The sequence below is a fragment of the Amphichorda felina genome (assembly GCF_050947745.1).
Source record: "Amphichorda felina strain 45539 chromosome Unknown scaffold_9, whole genome shotgun sequence".
In the NCBI taxonomy this organism is placed as follows: domain Eukaryota; kingdom Fungi; phylum Ascomycota; class Sordariomycetes; order Hypocreales; family Bionectriaceae; genus Amphichorda; species Amphichorda felina.
In genome coordinates, this window is record NW_028145041.1 from 252,100 (window position 1) to 270,063 (window position 17,964).

General features: G+C 54.6%; 4 protein-coding genes across 4 annotated transcripts; 2 read left to right on the forward strand and 2 right to left on the reverse strand.

Moving 5' to 3' along the window:
* Nucleotides 1-1,612: 1,612 nt before the first annotated feature.
* ade5 (phosphoribosylglycinamide formyltransferase) lies at nt 1,613-2,408 on the forward strand (the record flags this gene model as incomplete). The annotated part of the gene is made up of 3 exons (XM_083197984.1): nt 1,613-2,018; nt 2,083-2,104; nt 2,168-2,408. The coding sequence occupies 3 exons, from the start codon at nt 1,613-1,615 to the stop codon at nt 2,406-2,408; spliced, it is 669 nt and encodes a 222-aa protein (XP_083045719.1).
* A 1,000-nt stretch (nt 2,409-3,408) lies between these two features.
* apm1 (Mu homology domain-containing protein) lies at nt 3,409-4,939 on the forward strand (the record flags this gene model as incomplete). Its single annotated transcript, XM_083197985.1, has 4 exons — nt 3,409-3,447; nt 3,519-3,647; nt 3,706-4,800; nt 4,859-4,939. The coding sequence occupies 4 exons, from the start codon at nt 3,409-3,411 to the stop codon at nt 4,937-4,939; spliced, it is 1,344 nt and encodes a 447-aa protein (XP_083045720.1).
* A 3,518-nt stretch (nt 4,940-8,457) lies between these two features.
* Nucleotides 8,458-12,231, reverse strand: SETD6 (UV-endonuclease UvdE-domain-containing protein; the record flags this gene model as incomplete). Its single annotated transcript, XM_083197986.1, is given in 6 exon segments — nt 8,458-9,138; nt 9,189-9,784; nt 9,840-9,875; nt 10,408-11,563; nt 11,770-12,206; nt 12,225-12,231. The coding sequence occupies 6 exon segments, from the start codon at nt 12,229-12,231 to the stop codon at nt 8,458-8,460; spliced, it is 2,913 nt and encodes a 970-aa protein (XP_083045721.1).
* Nucleotides 12,232-14,133: 1,902 nt separating this feature from the next.
* Nucleotides 14,134-14,935, reverse strand: ACO1O0_008623 (RING finger protein; the record flags this gene model as incomplete). The annotated part of the gene is made up of 3 exons (XM_083197987.1): nt 14,134-14,518; nt 14,633-14,821; nt 14,874-14,935. 3 exons carry the CDS (start codon nt 14,933-14,935, stop codon nt 14,134-14,136), a joined length of 636 nt encoding a protein of 211 aa, XP_083045722.1.
* Nucleotides 14,936-17,964: the final 3,029 nt, after the last annotated feature.

Consider the following 17,964-nt stretch of genomic DNA (forward strand, 5'->3'; position numbering starts at 1 on the left):
TCTCACTCGCCCGAGTCACTGAGGTGCGACCATGGCGCTCACCCAGCGGCCAATCGTGGGGGGTCGCTCCACCACTTCGGCCACTGAGGCTGCCCTAGGGTACGGGTACTGCTATTAGCTCTGGCGGGCTGTCCACTGGACCTAAGCAGAAGAGAGCGCTGTGAGCCTGTGACGGCCTGTGAGGGGGCGCTGAGAGCCTGAGCCAGATCGGTGCATGTGCTGCTACAGCCTTGGCAGGGTCTCATGGAACATGATCACCCAACTAGGAGTGCTGATCCCCAGCACCACTCCACTGGGAGTCTGGCAGTAAGTGGCTAGCCGCCCACTGTTGTAAGGAATGTGTCAGCAGCACAGTCGCCCGATGCGGCGAAGCCACTGACGATGAGTTGACTTGGGCATGTGAAATTCATCCTGCTCGTCATCATCGCAATCCATCCGTGCCATCCTTTCAGAATGTCCTGAGATGCCTTGATGTCTCGTATCTGGGCTACGGACGACCCCATACCGAAGGCCAAAATTCCAAATCAACCCATGGTCAACGAGTACGGGCTGTGTGACCCGGCCCCGCTTCGAAGGACTCGTGGAACTGCCCGCGAGTCCGAGAGTCCTCCTTCATGGCTTCGTTTCTGACACGTGAGAATCACATATTGTAGCCCTTTAATCCGCGCAGCTTGCCCCATTCACATTGCGATGGTCTCAGCACGTGTCTGACAAGGGTCCTATTACTAGCCAGTCGCCAGCAGCCGGCTTTCGACACTGGCCGACCCTTGGGTTTCGGTTTTGGGGGGGTTTGCATGAACCCTGACAAAATCACATGTTGTTAAACACCCTCCACCGCTGCCCACGATGACGAGCTCAGGTAGCGATTGTTACTGTTGACACGTGCTACCGCTGTCGCTCCTAACATGGAATATCTAACAGCCCTGCCTTATTGCCTCCGCTCAACAGACAACCACGCGGGTCATCAATGAATCCCCTTCCCAAGATGGAGAGACCGGTTACCAGTGTCGTGGCTCGTGCAGGAAGATATGGTTCCTCCCCCGCTTGACGATGAGGAATCCCTATGTAGCAAGAGAAACTACCCGGGGTTGCCCAAACAGGCCGTGATGTCTCTTGAAGTCACATCGTGAACTCCGTCTTACCAATTCTCCTCGGCATCCTGTTTCGGAGCCCCCCCTCGGCCTTTCATACCGTACCTAGGCATTAGGTAAGGGACATGGGAGCCTTCCAAAGTCCCAAGTCGTTGATGAGCCCGTAATATTCCCCAGAGCACAGACGACACGCCTGTCGGGTTCGAAGAGGATACATACTAGTATTATTCAAATATCTTCGTCCGCTATGAATCTCGTCTACTTGAGAGCCTAGAGAAGACGGTGAAGTTCCGCCAACCCACTGCGGTCACGTGATGCATCTGTGGATGCCCTCAACCGAGTCTTTTTGACTTCAATGTCGTTGCGGGAGTTTAGGTGGTGGACAGTAGAGAGCTTGGTCTAGTTTCACGCACTATTCACTTTCAATTTAACTCATAAGGGAGACTGAGCACTCCCATTTGCCATCAATCCCTTTCGTCCAGCGCATTGTCTTTGCGAACCCAACACAAAACTCCAGCATCATGGCCGATTCACCTTGCCGCATACTGGTCATGGCCAGCGGCAACGGCTCCAACTTTCAGGCGCTCTGCGATGGGATATCAGACGGGCGCATACCCGACGCCAGCATCATCCGCCTCATTGTGAACCGTGGCAAGGCGTACGCCACCACCCGGGCCGAGAGCAAGGGCATTCCCTGGGAGTACTTCAACTTGATATCACACGGCTTCCAGGAGAAGGGCGAGAAGGATCCCCAGAAGGTGCAGGACGCGCGGGATAGGTACGACGCGGCACTGGCGGCCAAGATTCTCGAGCACCAGCCGCATCTCGTCGTCCTGGCGGGGTGGATGCAGATCTTTGGCGAGCACTTCTTGGATCCTCTGACAGCCAAGGGGATCCGGGTCATCAACTTGCACCCCGCGCTGCCGCGTAAGTTTTTGCTCTCATATCCATCTCTTATTTGGTCTCACAGGATCTAACATTTTGATTTTAGGTGCATATGACGGTGCTAATGCGTGAGTTTCCCGCACTCGTCTCGAGGAGTGAAACGTGAGCTCCAGTGCTAACCAACATGGCAGAATCGAACGAGCCTTCGAGGACTTCCAGAACGGCAAGCTTAAGGACAACAAGACGGGTATCATGGTCCACAATGTCATTAAGGAGGTCGACCAGGGTGAGCCCATCCTCACGAAGGAGATTGAGTGCCGGCAAGGGGAGACTCTGGCTCAGCTCGAGGAGAGGATACACTCACATGAGCATGAGCTCATAGTCCAGGCAACAGCCAAGGTTGTGGGAGAGATCTTGGGCAAGAGCAACTGAGAATAGTACCAGAGTTCTGGTGAGGCCCTCATTGCGCCGAGACTTTCGTCAGCCCAACAGGCATAAAGTACGAACATTGGTTCGATCATGGTGCCCAATGCCAACTCCCCTCAAGACCCATGATACGCCAAACTCCCACAGAGCAGCCGCGGACGCTTAGAGCCTGGCTGGGCAGAAAAATGGATGGAATCGGGAGGTGAGGCTACAAAGCTGCCATGACGAGCAGGGCTTCTAGCTTGGATGGAAGCCTGGACGAGCTCCGGCAGCGTGTACTCCATAGGCAGCCACCAAAGCTCTGCACATCCGTAGAGCGCATTCACGAAATTTTTCAACGACACTTTTAACTCAAAGATATCAAAACCATGCAGGTGTAATGTCCGGCCTCTCTGACGCCGCCCAAGCCACAGAAACAGTTGGAAGTCCGAAGACGACCGTACTCGGGCAGCTCTTAATGAAACCATAGAATAATCATCCCTCTCCGCGCCTCGAAATCGCGGCCTCAACCCCGAGCCCACGGTTAAGGAGTAGCAGAATGCCGCTCCCAGGTGTGGGCTAATTGGTGGACCGCACTGTCTAATGGACGCGTTGTGAGAAGAAGAGAAAAAATAAACAGGCGTAAAATTTGGGGGTTTTTATTCTGCATGGGCCCGTATCGCATTGCGATAAAGGTCACGTGAGAGTGGATGTGGGAGGATGACGTCCCGAGAATCTCCCGGCACGGGGGCTGCTGGATGCGTGTCCCCCCCCTTGTCTGGGGGAGGCAGCTGTAGTGAGACAGCTCGGGGCAGCAAAAAGATGCCACGATAACTCGAGCTCCACGACCACAACCCCTGACGACGAGCATGTTGCTCGGCTAACCTATTGCGCCACAATTTGACGAGACTCACTACCAGGTGCATGAGATAGACCATCTGACGTATTCTCGCCTGGCCACCGCGCCATCCTCCCACCGCCAATAGCTCCCTACTCTGCCCCGCGATCCCCACGACTCTCATCCACCATGGCTTCCGCGCTCTTCTTTTTAGACCTCAAGGGCAAGGTATGAACGCACCCGAGGACGCTGGAGATGGAGAGCCATGGATCTGTGTGACTAACGCCAATGGACGCCAGACCCTCCTTGCCCGCAACTACAGGGGCGACATCCCCATGTCCGCCGTCGAGAAGTTCCCTGTCCTCCTCTCCGACGCCGAGGAGGAGTCCTCTGCCGTACCGCCATGCTTCTCACACGAGGGCATAAACGTGCGTTTCATATGCGATCCCCGTTTCTCAGCGACCCGGCAGTAACTGACCATATCAGTACCTCTACATCCGCCACAACAACCTCTACGTTCTTGCCCTCACCAAGCGCAATACCAACGCCGCCGAGATCCTCCTTTTCCTGCACAAGCTGGTCGAGGTCTTCACCGAGTATTTCAAGGTTCTTGAGGAGGAGTCGATCCGCGACAACTTTGTCATTATCTATGAGCTGCTCGACGAGATGATGGACTTTGGCTACCCGCAGACGACCGAGTCCAAGATCCTCCAGGAGTACATCACGCAGGAGTCCCACAAGCTCGAGGTCCAGGCCCGCCCACCCATCGCCGTCACAAACGCCGTCTCTTGGCGCTCCGAGGGCATCCGATACCGCAAGAACGAGGTCTTCCTTGACGTCGTTGAGAGCCTCAACCTCCTCGTCTCGGCCAACGGCAATGTCCTGCGTTCCGAGATCCTGGGTGCCATCAAGATGAAGTGCTACCTGAGCGGCATGCCCGAGCTGCGCCTCGGTCTCAACGACAAGGTCATGTTCGAGACCACCGGCCGCACCACTCGCGGCAAGGCCATCGAGATGGAGGACGTCAAGTTCCACCAGTGCGTCCGCCTCTCGCGCTTCGAGAACGACCGCACCATCTCCTTCATCCCCCCGGACGGCGAGTTCGAGCTCATGTCCTACCGCCTCAACACCCAGGTCAAGCCCCTCATCTGGGTCGAGTGCGTGGTCGAGTCTCATTCGGGCTCCCGAATTGAGTACATGCTCAAGGCCAAGGCGCAGTTCAAGCGCCGTAGCACCGCCAACAATGTCGAGATTATCGTCCCCGTCCCCGACGATGCCGATTCCCCACGCTTCCGCACGAACATCGGCTCCGTTCACTACGCCCCGGAGCAGAGCGCCATCGTCTGGAAGATCAAGCAGTTTGGTGGCAACAAGGAGTTCCTTATGCGCGCTGAGCTGGGTCTCCCTAGTGTTAGGGGTGATGATGAGACTGGCGGCGGTATGACGGGAGGCTTTGGTGGTAGCATGGGCGGTCTGGGAGGTGGAAAAGCTGGAAAGCGTCCTATCCAGGTCAAGTTTGAGATTCCCTACTTCACCACCAGCGGTATCCAGGTGCGGTATCTCAAGATCACAGAACCCAAGGTAAGCCCCCTGTCTGAAACCAGTTAGGACTGGACTGCGGTTGCTAATAAGGACGTAGCTTCAATATCCCTCGCTCCCCTGGGTGCGCTACATCACACAATCCGGCGACATCGCCGTGCGCCTACCAGACGCTGTCTGAGGCCCCAACCACCCCATCACGATACACACCTTTACTCGCTCACCACACCTATCCATCTTTCTCCAACAATACGGCACTCCACGAGGTAGATCCCGGGAGCGCCCCAGCGTGCTTTCTGGGACGGCCCGGGAGGCCCCCTTCTTGCGCGCTAGCCTACATGATATCTTATGCAAGGAGACGGAGAAACGAGATGTTCAGACCGGGGCTGATAAAATGGGACGGCCTGTCATGTTTGAAAAGAAGACTTGCATTTGTAACTAGATAAGCCATAATGATTGGGAGGTAGACCAAAGTCTGAACATACATAGCCCTGCTTAGTCCATCCTCGACCTCGTCTGTCCAACGCGAAACAAAAAGGCAAAATCGCACAAACGTTATCATTCAAGAGGCGCCCAGGCGCAGTCATGCATATACCACTCCGCGACCTCATACCAGCAGACATTCACGATCGTTCTGTCGAGTGGGCACCACCACTCTCAAAAACAAAAACAACACACGGGGTATGCCCTGAGCATAAAAGTAAAAGTCTGAAGGGACAGGCGCTTTATACGAGGTCCCCCACCTCACTGTGATTGCCCCATCTGGCAAGCCGACTAGCCCATCACGGCCACATCAGAATACTCAAAGTCTTCCAGCGCCTCGATTGTGGACCCCGTAGGGTTCCAGGGATCAAGGGCGATGGTGACGATGAGGACTTGCGGAGTCTCGGTTGATAACCTGTTGTCTGTAAACCAAAGAATTGATTTAGTAAAGGAGGCATTAGTTGCAGAAAGGTGTGTAGACTTACACCCGGCAGGAGGATGGTTATGATGCCATTGCCTGTTCCTCCAACGCCCAGCAGGTCCGCAAAAGACACCTTCTGCCCTGGTTCGCCCCTCCACTCTCGGGGCCGTGTAGGCCATGATACCGAGGAGTATAGAAAGGTCACCTCCGAGGCCGCGAGACGGGGTCACGGAGAGGGGGTTTTGGTAGGTCCGCGGAACCAAGTTTGGGATCCAGCTAGGCTGCTGGCCGGCAACGTAGGTGGTGAGGCTTCCTCCCACATGGCTAGGTGTCAGATTACTGCGGAACATGGCCTGAGAACGGCCGGAGAGCGAGCCATTGACGTCCAGGGGAAAGAAGAATAGTAGCGGTTGCCAGATATTTTCATCCGGGGAGAAACCCATATCTGATGTGTAGGTTCGGGCAATCATGGCGTCTGTCTGTACCATGGCAAACGGCATTAAGGGGTGACAAGACGACACCGTCGACGTTCTGTACGTCTCAGCCGAGGAGAAAGAACCCTCTTGGTTGATGTAGAAGATGGCCCCTCCAGGGGCGTCTCCGTCACGCTCCCAAAAGGCGACCTCGGGCGAGAGCATCTGGATATCATGCCCGTCATGGAATCTCATGACGGCACTTGGAATCTCGTCGTAATATGCCCTCGGGGTGGTGGGAGGCCGGGGATTTCCCCAGGTATCCGCTTCTGTGTTGGCGATGGATACCTCGTTGACCACAAACAGGAAGCTCAGGCTAGATCTAGTGCCCCCTGGGGTCGACTGCCCAGAACTGTGCTGGTGTCGGCCGTATGTCGAATTTCCCTGTCTTGATGAGTGCCTGCCCGACTTTGACGAGCGACTCTTGGCTTTTCTGTCAGTATAATACTGGTTTAGGGGTAGATTCGCACCTACATATGAATCTCTGCCCATTACGAGAAATTTCTAGTAGCTGTGTACTGGTGATGTGGGAACCGGCATCGATCGAGCACCTGTCGCTCGGTTCCTAGTAGGCCAGATTACTTCATCTTATACAAAAAATATTAACTATCTACATCTATAATTCTTAACATGGCTGCCAGACCCATACTTCGACATAGTATACCGGTGAGGTTGGGCTATACACTGGAAGCCCTGGATATGCTCTCGCATCGTAAGGTGAACTGGGTATCAGTACTTAGCGCCATTTCGGGGTTTGATTACCACCGCCCAAGGTTATTCACTCGTACTGGGCAAAGATAACTACTCTGACGTCTGCCCGAATGCAGGAATATGGTCTTGTGAGCAGCATCGCATTACCGGTGACAGGCTCCCCGGTGATCGGGCACGGTAGCATCACACCATCCCACGGCGGTTTGTTGGCAGCCGTCATTGTTAGCTGGTCATCTCGGCGACTAGGCCGCGAAAGTAGCTCATTAGAGGACAGTTCTTGGAAGCCGTAGTGCTCAGTTAGTTTAGACGTATTGTTCGCCGTAGAGCCATAACAATGCCCCCCCAACTCCACATCTAGTTGCTCTCATCGCAGGTCAACTGACCCTAGATATATGCCTCAAACTCCTACTGGGGGATTCTTTGGAAAGAGGAGATGTTTCTTGGCCAATAAAAAGACAGTCTCACATGTCTCGATCTTCATCTTAGAGATGACCGGGTGGCTTCCCCGGGAAATCTTAGACACTCCCTATACCAATCGAGGTCAAGAGAGCCTAACGTCTCCTGGTGAAATTGATCACCGTCAAAGATAAATGTCATGTTTTCGTGTATCATTCCAACCTAGGTAAGCGGGTCGCGGCCTGGATAGTGTTGTACCTGGAGTCCCTGCGTCAGCCTTGTGACCACTGACACTGGCCTCTAAAAAAGAACTCGCAGCGGCGCTTATAAAAACCAAGCTCAACGGTACACATAATGACGTAGTGGAATCATCTAGGGGACCACGGCACGGGCTTTCTTTCTAGATCTCCTAAGCCGGAGATGCAGAACAGCCCAACATCGGTGTAAGCCACCATGGATGGGGTCATCTCGGAGTTTCGAAAATGAATGTGCTGCTGAAGGGTTGATGAACAGTGGGACTTCTACTCCGTATAGCCGAGTGAAAGCGAAGCACGAGCTCAATTTCCCAGAATCACCTGTGAAGTGGTACACGTGGAGGGTTACACAGCCGCCAAAATGGTCAATGATATTTAGTCCTGGTCTTGGCGGACTCGGCGGGCAGAAAGGCAGTTGGCAACAGGAAAAGATGCCAGTGGGCCGGGAGAAAAGACCACGTTTGACTGGCTCTAGGTGTTCTTCACCGGTCGATGACAGCCGCAGTCTGTCAGCTTGTCCAACACCAGGGACTGGAGAGGTTGGGCCAATGCCCAATGAGTCGAAACAAACTGGGCACTCGCCGAAGAGATGCAGCCAGCTTCTTGAAAATACGTCAGTAGTCTGGCCGCAACCCGGTGCAGCCTGGTTTAATGGCGGGAGAATGCTTTGAGTCGTCATTGCTAATCAGTCTGGGGTAGAGGAAGACAATTGCACTTGCATAGGTTGGAGCGGGACTTCAAGAACGTTGACAATGGTATCCCGCTATGGCTGACAGAGTATAAATCAACAGAGAGGAACAGGTCGATAGTTGGTGACTTTATATTCAATCAATAGACGTGGTAGTGAGCTGGTGCGCATTATTCTGATTGCTCTGGCGTGTGGTGAAATGATGTCTATTCAACACCGACCTCGCTAGTTGCGCGTGTGCTTTGTATCGAGGAATACCGGTATGTCATATCTTCAAGAAGTTTTGCTTCGCTTGTTAGTTTCGGATGACGGATAGCTCGATCCGTCTTGCGGCCCTCCAAGAAGCATAGCCTTGGCCTCTTGCAAAAGAATTTTCTCCCCAAGTCTGACCGCGATAGCCATGCGCTGGTGTTGCGACACACCGTTCTGTTGAAGCAAGCGCTCATCGTCGGCAGTATTTGTGGGGTATCGAGACTCGAGAGCATATAGCGACCGCGCCAGGATTGTTTGCATGACGTCGTCGCGCTTCCTCTTGTCGGGAAAAGACTCTGGATCAACCTTTTTGATGCCCTTGAGAAATATCTTCAGCTGCTCCAGGAGATCTTCGGGCATTCCTGTGAGTGTTGCAGGTCCGGCAAAGGTGCCGTCTGAGTTTGGCTCGCCGGACTCGCGCTCAAGGACAAAGGTATCCTCTAGCTCGTCCTCATCAATGCGTTGACGGACCTTGTTCAATTTGTCCTCGGAGATGCCCAGCTCAGCCTTCAAAGCCGTTTCTACCACCTCCCAAGGGACCTCGACGACGTCGTAGCGCGAATGCTTCGGGGTCACGTACCCATACCGTCTCAGGAGCTCGGAGTTAGGATGGGGCCCGTAATAGTTGAGGATCTCCTCGCCAGCCTTAATTGTCCGCAGTGAGGTGACAGTCAGCTCGTCGTCGCCGTGGTTAACATGGGCCTAGGAGTGTCAATACCTGTCATAGTTGGGTAATTATCCAAGATACTCACGTTGAACTCAGCGTCTGCATTCAAAATGTCCGCCATGGGCACCATGCCCATCAGAGATTTGCCGTCGCGATCCTCGACCCAGCCGTCCGAGTCGTCCTCGTCGCGATCATCCTCATTTTCCAGATCGAAAGCGTACGCCATGATTGTGCTTCCCATACGATGAGCCAGCCTGATGAGTTCATCATCGGTCTTCTCTCCACTCGACAGGAAAAGTCCCGGGTTTTGACGAATGATGGGGAGGATATTGGCACGGAACATATCCTCCGCCTCCGCCTTGCCCACCTTGCCCCGTGTGGCGCTTGCCTGGAGCTCGCTGAGCTCGGCATCAGACCAGAACATGGGCGTGTCAAATCTCTCCGGGAGCACATCAAAATACGGCTTCCAGAGGGACTGCTCCCCGCGCAGGAACTCGTAGATTATGATCAGGATCAATGAGCTCCAGCTGTCCTGTTGCGGCGCATTGTCATCAGCGGGAGCAGCATCCAAGTCAAAGACATTGGGAATTTTCGAAGGCAGGTCTGATGTTTGGACATTAATGATTCCTTTTCTAGGTATCGTAAACAGCGTAGTGTCTGGCTCAATGTCCTCAGTGGCAACTACGTGCATCAGTATTCAACTTTCATAATTAGGATAGTGAAGAGAGCTAATTACTGATTCCACGGCCAGCGTTTCTTCCCCGGAGATCGACTATTTTGATTGAGTCAGAGAATGTAGCTCCTGGCAAGGATTTAAACCAGGAGAGGAAGGCATTGGTTTGTGTCTCAAAGTCTGCCGTCGCCATTGTGGGATAGCAAGACCTAAGCAGAGTCACTGTATGGTCAATTGGCGGAATAAAGTGTCTAAAATCTCTGATGTAAAAGCAATGGCGTTGTTTCGAAGCGATGTTGGCGAGGATGATGAGGTCAAAGTCGAGGAGACAAAAATCTTTCCTGGTGGTGAACGGTGAGGAAAGAGCTAGCACCGTATATGCACAGTGTAAAAATGCGCTTTCCGTCTTGATAACACTGTGCGTAGCACTGTATATTTCAGTGAGGTGGGCGGCTCCTTTTCCAGTCCCCAGGTTCACGACACTCGAAACTTCAGCCAGAAAATGTTTGCCTTGAACAAAGCGTCTAGCAACTCTCGTTTCTTTTCGCATACATTTTTGTACAATATTACTTCGATGTTGTTTTAACCGGAGCCTGGTAGGTTAGCCTTGTTCAGTCACCATCTCGCTTACCCTTCTTAATCTCCCTCTTCCTTGGCCGCAGCCACTCCTCCATACCCTCGGGCCAGTATACCCTACCCTCTGGCCCGCCCATCCCAAAGTCCTTGTCGCTAACTACCCTCTCAGGCACTTCGATTTCGTCATCATCATTATTCGCGTCATCGTTAGTGGCACCGTTGCCACCGCCCTTTCTCCTTCTTGGCTTGTTCTTGGTCTTCTTCCTCTTGATTGCCTTTCTAGGCTCGTCGTCCCGCTCAAAAGGCACGACATTGTTCGTAAGGTCCCATCCAGGGAGCCTGAAGGTCCGCATCAGCTCAAAGACTGCCTGCTCCTTGTCCTTAGCCTCGATCATGAGGTCCATGTCCGGAGGGCAAGGAGGTAGCGTGCGCACACGTGCCGAGTGCTTGCGCCGCTCACGCGGGGTGATGGCCCCGGCTGTCGGTTCGCTGTAGTGCATCTTCTGTCGGATACCCTTTCGCGTCCACGTGGCCCGAATACGGTCGAAAAGTGCCGTAATGTCGTGAGTACCCTCCCGGATGCTGGGGTCGAAGATGATGTTGTGGTGATGGAAGTCGAGCACTAAGGGGATGTTGAGCTCCTCACAAATAGGCAACAGGTCGTGTACGCTCCACGCAACGTCATCATTCTCAAGGACTAATCGTTGCTTCACTCCGTCCGACAGTTCCTTGTAGTTTTTCCTGAATCGATCCAGCGTTGCCGCCTTGTCCCCGTACGTCCCGCCCATATGGAGGATCATGACGGCGTCGCGATCCATCTGCTCAGGAAGCTTGAGTAACGACAGCATCTCGGCATGATACTCAAGGTCCCGGATCGCCGCGGAGATGACCTCTTTTCGCGGGCTACCAAGCTGGGTGAACTGGCCCGGGTGCGTGGTGAGCCGATGACCCAGCTCAGCGGCGACTTTCCCAGCCTCCGCCAGCGTCTCGGCAGCAAAGGATTCCAGCTTATACCCATGCTCCTCGTGGCTTGCAAACGGGAACATCTCGCTGCTCAGACGCATAAACTTTATGCCATATTTTTCGTTCCACCTCAACATCTTGACGATATCCCGGGCGTTCGCTAGGCCAAGTTCCTGCACATACCTGCGGCCGCGCTCTATATCGGGCGGCTGGGTCTTGTCCGGGCGATTTTTTGTCGGATGCTCGGGCTGCGTCGGGTGCTCTAGCGGATGGCGGTGTTCAATAATGGAACTCATGCGACAGGTCCTGGAGGAGAAGACCGGGGGGTTCGAAGTTCTTAAATATGTGTTGAGGCATGCCTAGGTCACCATCGGTTAGCACATCGCTGGTCTAAGGTGCGTGCGTCAGCCCAGGCGCGAGGCCATAGCCCCCGCTTGGGAGTTGAGCTCCTCACATAGCCCAGTCGACCAGACCACGGCAGTGGTAGCGTCTCACTATTCACTGGAGGCGCTCTCCTGGCGCCTCTTTCGATGCTTTCTTCTTCCTTTATGCACGATGGTATGTCGCCTTCTTCCAGTTCTCCTGAGTACTCATCTAGAGAGGCTTTCCCAACGGAGTTGGAGTTCTTTGCGTCGCCCTCGTTGACAAACACCTTCTTGGGAGAACCGGACGGCTGTGTTGGCATCGTCTGCTCGGTCGTTTTGTTGTCGAAATCGCCACTGAGGTCAGATGTCTCAACCGCAAGTTGCTGCCTCTTAACTGCGCTTTGGAACTCGTTCTCCATATTCTGGAGATTACGCATTGCGCGCTCGACATTTCCTCGCACCTCCCAAGAGTCTTGGGCCGAGCCGCGGGGTCTCTGACCGTCATCAAGGACTCTCTGGGCAGCAGCTGAGGGAGACTGATCACCAGTCATAGCCGAATCCTTGCCTCCTATTCTCCTACTGCGTCTTATATTATCCCCCAGTGTTGGAGATCTTGGGGCGTCCGCCTCCACCCGCTTTCTCTTTGCCGGCATAGCGGAGACGGTTTTGGTGCGTTGAGGCCTGTGTTGCCTAGAGAAATTGGAGGACACAAGACGAAAACACAAAGATTCTGCGGGGGTGGTGAAGCGGGTCCCCATACGAGCTCACGGTGTATCTATTTGAGGCTCCTGGTGTTCGCCTTAGGGGTTGTGCTGTATGTAGTGTATTGTGTGTGCTCAGGGCGAGGATGAAGGAGACATGTCCGGGTTGTTCAGACAGCCGAGGAGAATACGGTTAAGTTAACCGAGACCATCCTTTCCTGACGTAGCCGGATCAAGTCTGTGCAAGCGATGATCGCAGGCAGTCCGGAGGTTTGTTCCGGAGGAAGTATTGGATGACGCTGAAAGCGTCAAGCATTAAGCACAGGCAAATTCTCAGCACCCGGCCCGGCAACGTCCTGTCCTGTACTCGCTCGGTATGTGAGACAGCCCCCGCCGCCATTCTTTCTGGTCACGCCTCAGGGCTGAATCCCTCAGTCTCTCAATCGCTCAACCCCAGCTTGGCGCGGAATAGGGCTGCGCAACTAGATGGGGCAGAATGGCCTAGGACCATTATTGCGATGCCCATGAAGTCATCATCCGGCAGTGACGTCGATCGTGGATCTCCCGGGGCATCTGCTCCACTTTAGCGTCCCTTGGCCGGCCGGCCTTGGCGACCAACAACCGATCTGTTTTTGCGCCGCGCATCAGGTCAACTCAGACGCGCCGCCCAGTGTCACCTCGTATCAGTCTATGTTGGGCCAAGAGCCCGGAAGTTTCCTCCGGTGGTGTGTGCATCCTTTTCAGGTTCAAGGTTGAGAATGGCTAAAGGATGGGTAGCGATGGCTTCACGGCCTGGCGCATCACCATACTCCCACTTGGCCAACGCTAAAACATTTATCGTCCTTGAATTTTTTTTAATTTTTTTTTAATTTTTTTTTTATTTTTTTTAATTTTTTTCCCCCATGAAACTACGAGGCAACCTTGCACCAAAAGGCAGCCACGAGATTTGACCGGGAGAGCCCCTCATAAGCATCCTGAGATGATAACTTATTAAGTACAAGGGCATTATGCAATGTCTGGGAGCCAAGTCGGTCTGAGGGACTTGGCTCAACCAAGCTTGGCTTCCCGGCTTGCAAATCACCACCTCACACCCACAGCCATAATGACTGTTCCCTAGGCCTGGCGTCGTCGCCTTGGCCAGAAATGTACTGGTACCGAGTTGAGGTCGATTCCAGGATGCTGGAAACTTCACATTTGGACATTCACCACCGTGCTGCCGTTTCCAAAGCTTCAACTAGGGCGTTGGGGAGGGGCTCAACGTCGACGACAATTTCGTCCTCGTCAACCTCCACACTTGGAACCCAGCGACGGACTGCCATGCCCAGTACGAGTAAATTGTGGTTCGCTCAGGAGTCGGCCTGGCTGCCTTCCAAAGCTACTTGCCCACGCGTGTCGTGGACTAACAGGTCTACGATTTGCGGTTTCAAAGGAAAATGTCAGTGTAGCTCAGCTTTGCTCAAGAAGGGGCATGACACGTCAGGAATGAAACACAACGGACGCCACTCATTGCAGCCGCGCGGCACGGCCACGGAGGTACGGCCAAGCTTTTGTCACCAAAGCAGACGTTTGGTTGACACTGAGGCCTCGGAGGCCGTGGCTAATGTCGAAGAAATAAGCCCATTGCTACCGAACGCTAACCAAGACCATGAAGTCATGATCCGACATCCCCGGGGTATCACAGAATTCACAAGAAATCATCGCAACCTACATCCGAACTTCACATCCCTGAGACAATCAGCTAGACCTGTTATGTCATCCCATCCTGATAAAGCGCCCTCCCGCCCCCATATAGGCACCCGGGCGGGCCACGGCACGCTGTGGCAATGACGGGCGTTTGTAATAAACGACACGACAGACGGGGCAGTCGTAGCGCTGGATGAGGAACCACGAGGCCAGACAGCGCGAGTGGAAGGCATGGCCGCAGGAATTGAGCGTGAGGACGTCGTTGCCTTCAACATCGCCCTCCTCTCCCCCCGCTGCCCCCCCTTGGCCGTCACGCCGCTTCTTCCACTTGCTCGCTGCGGCAGGGAGTCGTCTCCTGCGGGCAGCCAGCGTGGTCAGCTCGTCAAGGGCCTTACGGATGTTGCGGCCATCGACCAGAGCGGGTTCGGGAACGAGCGGCCCGATGCAGATGGGACTGCCGGCAGATAAGTCAGCATTGGGCTCGGGTTGACCTGGTGTGACACGGGTTGCAGTGATGAGGGACGTGTGCGAGATGAACAAGACGGCATTGGAAATGGAGAAGCCTCACCATTCACCCAACTCGAGCTGGGCGGCGGTGGCCTCGACGTCAGGGCTCTGAGTGTTGCCGGTGTCCCTAGTCACGTTGCTCATAACGGTGACGGTGCTGAGTTTGCGGCGAGCGCGCATGAACTCCTTGGGCCCAGGGTCGGCAGCACGGGCCCTCGAGGCTCGCTGGCGAGAGTGGAAGACGCCGATTCTGAAGATGTTAAATACCCATCCGAATCTACAGGAGGAAGTGGCCAACATACATGGGCGCCGTGAGGAAGAAAACACAGAAGAGGCAGACTAGCACAATGCTCAGGTCCTCCATGGCGGCGGGAGCATCTGATCGATGCTGAAGATGCGGCCGGTCACACTTGTTGGCTGTCAATCAGTTCAGTCAAGAAAACAGGCTGGGGTCGCGGCGATCTTGAGGAGATCGAGCTGGATGACGTTGGCCTGGGACCGGCAGCCCGTGACAGGATTTGGGTTTCAATAGCCTGGAGAGCTGTGTTCTTATCGGGCAAGATGCAGATGCACTACCGACAGCCACCAGCATCTTCCCCTCCTCCATCACACTGTCGATGTTGCACCACCCGTAGCCAAATGCCAGTTCCGCGGGGAAGCGGCCCCCAGCTGCGTCTTGGCTTGCCGTTGATTGCACAATCGTGGTGTCATCGTCCGATGCCCATTGGGCGACAACACCAACTCGAGGGCCGGGGTTAGGGTTGCCGCTGTTGTACTACGAGATATCGAGCAGCAGCATCCCGTACGTAATACTACTAGTTGGAGTGTACTGGCCCTCTTCAGCGCAACTCAACTACCAGTCCAGCTTCGGACTCCCGAGCGCCTCCGAGCTATCGTTCGCCCATCAACCTCTGATTGTTCGGTCATTAATCTTGGCCCCGACAAACCCGGGGGCCCCGGTATTCCGCTGCGCCATGATCGCTGGGGTTGTCGCCATCACGCTGATCACATTCCACATTCACAGCGCCGCACCGCCGCGCCGCCAGGTGGCCTAGCCCAGCTGGGTGCCCCCCAGAGCGGAGACGGGCCAAAGCGCCAAGGAAAATAAGCTTATTGTTGAGGCTGCACCGCTGCAGGCTGCCAGCCAAGACCAGGAGGAGCCCCAGAGGAGTCCCAGAAGAGCCCCAGAGTTGGCCCCTTATCACACAAGTTACGCGCGAGATAGGCGCACGGCGGCCGGCCCCAGTACTGTTACTAACAGAAACTGCCTGAGCGCATTATCGCGTTCCCATACCGCCTTGGCAACACTTGCATGCGTTTTAGGATGCCCCATCTGAACTCCGTACAGACATCATCCATCCCACCTAGGATCCCAGGAAGATGCGGCACAGCTGCCCGCTTCCAAGCCTGCCTGGTGCGACTTGCACAGTTACACCAAGGAACGTTCAACAAGGCCACTTTGCTTGCTCCTCGTTGCCCGGCCATGGCGCTCCTGAACAGAGACATTCCAAGCTTGTTTTTTTTTCACCCGTCCAGTCGGCGTTTCTGGAGTCTGACCGTATCTACGGATACTACCTCCTGTATTACAGTACACATTACTACCATGTACGAAAGTAGCCAAGCCTCCGGTGCTGTCAACTGCCCCGGTCACCCCGCCCGAGTCTCCATCATGTCCCATTTCCCCCGACCTTCGAAATGTTCTTTGGAAGATTCCAGAGTCAGCTGACCAGTGACCATCTCTCCTGCCGTGTTGGGCTGTCTGATAAGAGACTAACGGTAGACGCCCCCGTGGACGCTACTCCCGCTCCGCAACATACACGTACGTATCACTAGCACCGCTACTAGTGCATTAACAGTATTACGCGGCTCCGTGACTTGACCAGGGATCCTTGTCCGCTGTTCTATCTTATGGACTCCTTCCCCGACTGCTCCGGGCTCGGCTTCGGGTTATTATCCGTCCTTCGCAAAGACACCATCACCCGGGTATATTGCGTGAGGACACGCGTGTTGCGACCTGCCCTCGGGTCCGTCGCAATGGGACACGTACTGAACAAGCTATTACATAGGTACGGGTACTACCAGGTATGTAAAGATTCAATGACCCGAACAAAGAAAACAGCCGGTATCCTCGGATTCTCTGGTTCGCCAATGCCCGGCTGCGACCCCACCGGGCGCTAGAACTACTTACATACAGATAATAGAGTTAAGATGCCAACAAAACGGTAGAGCTTATCATCAAGCGGTGACCCCGTGGGACAATGCTACAATGTCATTCGCCAATTCGCAGTTACCAAGCAGAGGCGCCAAGGCGCCGTGAGTCGTGTACCGGCGACACTTTAATTCATACCCCAACATTTGGATTTCGCTGTACCGAGTACCGAGCACGGAGAATCCGCAGGGTCCTTCACTTTTCTAGCGGGAGTACAAATTACAGCAGGGTCGACGTCCGAAGAGGAGTGACGACATTCCGCAACAACCCTGGGACGAACTCCCGGGACGAACGACGTCGACATTGTAGTCTGGGGAAGGATTGGGACACGGCTAGAACCTCCCCGCGTGTGTGAAACCGACGTGGACGCCCTGCTTCTGAGTTTCTGGACACGAACAGGTAGGCCAAGACACTACTACGTATGTACGCGCCCACACTGCAAAGCCTGCCCCCTCACCAAAATTGTGTTGTCCGAGAGCTCCGGTCACGAGGTCATTGAAAACGGGGGTGGGATTATTGCATGTCCCTGCTATGGAAATCGGGCGATGACAGCAGCTCTTCTTCCTGCTGAGCAGAGAGCAGGACGTTGGCCGAGCAGGGATTGGGATTTGGCTCGCCCAGCTTGGGCCACCCTATGAAGTCATAACCGCTACGTACAGTTACGACATAGCATTGTCCAGCAATACCGCCAACGTTCTCGCCATTGGGCTCTTGACTTCGAAATTGCAGTCTTGTACGGTCCTAAATCTTCCCCTGGCTTACGGCCAAGGTGTAAAGGCGTATCAATCAAACGCAGACCCGATCAAGACGGGACGAGCACGCAAAGGCGTTGAGCGCAAAGGTACAAGACCACAATGATATGTTGGTTCTTGGCTGCAACACATGGCGAATTGGCGAGCAGGGTGGCCCACTTGGGTCTGGGGCCCAGGGCTTGGCAAACGCAACAAGCCTGCCCAGAGTCCCCAGTGGCGGCCAGCCTCGCGTCCTCGAGTGCCTCCACTGTTCTCACCAATATGGAAGTAAGATGGACCATCCATACAAGGCCAGGAGCGCAGCACGTCGCCTTAAATTCGCCAGCATTCCAGGTACCAAAGTCTCTTTCCCCCCCTTCTTCCAACCGCTCTCCATCAACTCTGACCCTCCTTCTCGTCATCTACACTCCTCCCGCGTCTCCCGGGAGCAGA